This window comes from Sinocyclocheilus anshuiensis, unplaced genomic scaffold (assembly GCF_001515605.1).
Source record: "Sinocyclocheilus anshuiensis isolate Anshui unplaced genomic scaffold, SAMN03320099.WGS_v1.1 scaffold1031, whole genome shotgun sequence".
Lineage (NCBI taxonomy): Eukaryota > Metazoa > Chordata > Actinopteri > Cypriniformes > Cyprinidae > Sinocyclocheilus > Sinocyclocheilus anshuiensis.
In genome coordinates, this window is record NW_015542633.1 from 110,148 (window position 1) to 112,520 (window position 2,373).

Below are 2,373 nucleotides of genomic sequence, written 5' to 3' on the forward strand. Positions count from 1 at the left end.
ACACACACACACACACACACACACACACACACTCACTCACTCACTCACTCACTCACTCACTCACACACTCACTCTAACACACACTCACTCATTCACTCACACACAAACTCACACTCACTCACACACAAACTCACACTCACTCACACACGCACACACACACGCACACACAGTATTCAGAAATGAACTGTTTTCTCGGGTCAGGACGGAGTTCGCCATCAGCCGCTTGCGCCGATGTGAAAACCACAGGGGTGTTTATATCCTGAGGTGCAGCCCGAAGGATTACGACCGGTACTTCCTGTCCTTCATCGTTGAGGTGAGTGTGTTTATGTGGATTATATCACAGCATATGATACATACATATATCCACAGCAGTAATTAACTCTCTTTACACAATAAAGTGTAAAGTGTGTGTTTTATTGATCGTCTGTGTGTGTGTGTTTCAGTTCGAGGGTCAGCTGGAGTTTAAGCACTGTCTGGTCGTTCGCTCTCACTCGGGAGAGTTTGTGCTCAGTGGAGCCAAATGCAGCTTCAGCAGTCTGGGTGAATTACTGCAGCACTACCAGAAGGAGGCGCTGCGCTCCGACAGACACGTGTTCCAGTTCAGCCGCCGCTGTCCACCGCGCAGCAAAGGTCAGACACTCGGAGCAGATGCTCCTGCCGTTAGTGCACCAAGTAGAGTTGATTTCATTAACGAAAACTATGACGAAAAATGTTTGCTGACGAGCTTCTTTCCCATGACTGAAACAAGACGATGACGATAAGGTCAATAAACGATAACTGTGACTATATCAACATGCAGTATCGTTGACAATAAAAGACAAAACTAAAATGCATTTAAAAAAATAAAAACTTGATTTTCCGATAAAAAAAATAGGAGACAAACTATTATTGCGGACTGCTGTACACGCCTCTGCTACACAAGCTTTCATGTGTGCGGTTGCCAGATATCAAAAGTTTAAATCCCCAAATCAGAGCAGGACACATTTTCTGCCCGCTGTTTTGCTTAATGTTTGCAATCTGGCAACTCTTCATCACGGAAGCGCCGACGATGATCTGAAAACACGACACAAGCAATTACTATTAGGAATTTCACTGTATATAAATATTTTTGTGTTTTTTTTACCTGTTTTCATAATGCAGACAGAGAGAGTGCATATCTAAGACTTTGATATTAGTTTAGATAATAAACAGCCTATAATGAATCAGTACACTAGATGAGGTCAAATAAAGTCCACATTCTGTTGATTTGTGCTTATTGGTGAAAATGCAATACCTGAAGTGCAAAAATACATTTCTCAAATGTCAACAATCATTACGATTATAATTTTGAGCAAAAATTATTTTTATCTGTTTAACTGTTATACAGCATGATGAAAATGTGACTAAGATTTCATTGACTAAAACTAGACTAAAATGCTCAGACATCTAGTCGACTAAAACATGACTAAACAAAAACAGGACAAGGTTGACTAAATAAGATAATAACTAAAAAGTACATCTGACACCAGGACTAAGACTAATTTAAAAGACTGGCTGGCAAAAGGAACACTAGCACAAAGTGGCATGTGTTTGTGTCTGTAGATAAATCCAATCTGCTGGTGTGCAGGAGCAGCCAAACCTCTGACGCGTGTCTCTCGCTGTCTGAACTCAAACACGTCAACCAGATGATCTTCCACAAGATCCATAAAGAAGATCTGGAGACGGTGCGTCTGAACACACACACACACACACACTGCACTCAAACATCACTGACACTCTCTTATTCAGTGTGAACACGATCACGTCATCTACGGTTCTGAAGATTTGTGTTTCTGACTTTGGACTGAGAGTCTAATTTGTGTTCACATCATACCTGGATATGAAAGTGTCTCTCAGCGTTCAGTCTGATGATGTTACTATAATGTGCTGTTTTCTTGACCTTCATGCGTGTTCAGAGGGAGGGTTTGGGTCAGGGAGCGTTCACGCAGGTCTTCCGCGGCGTCCGGAGGGAGCTCGGAGATTACGGAGAGATCCACAAGATGGACGTGGTGCTGAAAGTTCTGGATAAAACCCACCGCAACTACACTGAGGTACTGTGGGAAAAACCTGAGCATCTTTGTCTTTCTCTTCATGAGTCTGATCAGCGCAGGGCATCATGGTTTCTCTCTCTGACAGTCGTTCTTCGAGTCGGCGAGCATGATGAGCCAGCTATCCCACAAACACCTGCTGCTCAACTACGGCGTCTGCGTGTGTGCTGATGAGCGTGAGTACACACACACTCACACACTCACTCACTCACTCACTCACTCTCACACACACACACACACACACACACACTCACTCACTCTCTCAGACACACACACACACACACTCACTCTCACACACACACTCTCT

General features: G+C 43.5%; 1 protein-coding gene across 1 annotated transcript in view; it reads left to right on the forward strand.

Moving 5' to 3' along the window:
• jak2a (Janus kinase 2a) overlaps window positions 1-2,373 on the forward strand; it is a 30,139-nt gene that overhangs the window by 13,419 nt on the left and 14,347 nt on the right. Inside the window, exons 9-13 of the mRNA XM_016494238.1 lie at window positions 202-313; window positions 444-630; window positions 1,582-1,703; window positions 1,935-2,069; window positions 2,155-2,242. Coding sequence (XP_016349724.1) covers window positions 202-313; window positions 444-630; window positions 1,582-1,703; window positions 1,935-2,069; window positions 2,155-2,242 — 644 coding nt within the window. The remainder of the gene's footprint in view (window positions 1-201; window positions 314-443; window positions 631-1,581; window positions 1,704-1,934; window positions 2,070-2,154; window positions 2,243-2,373) is intronic.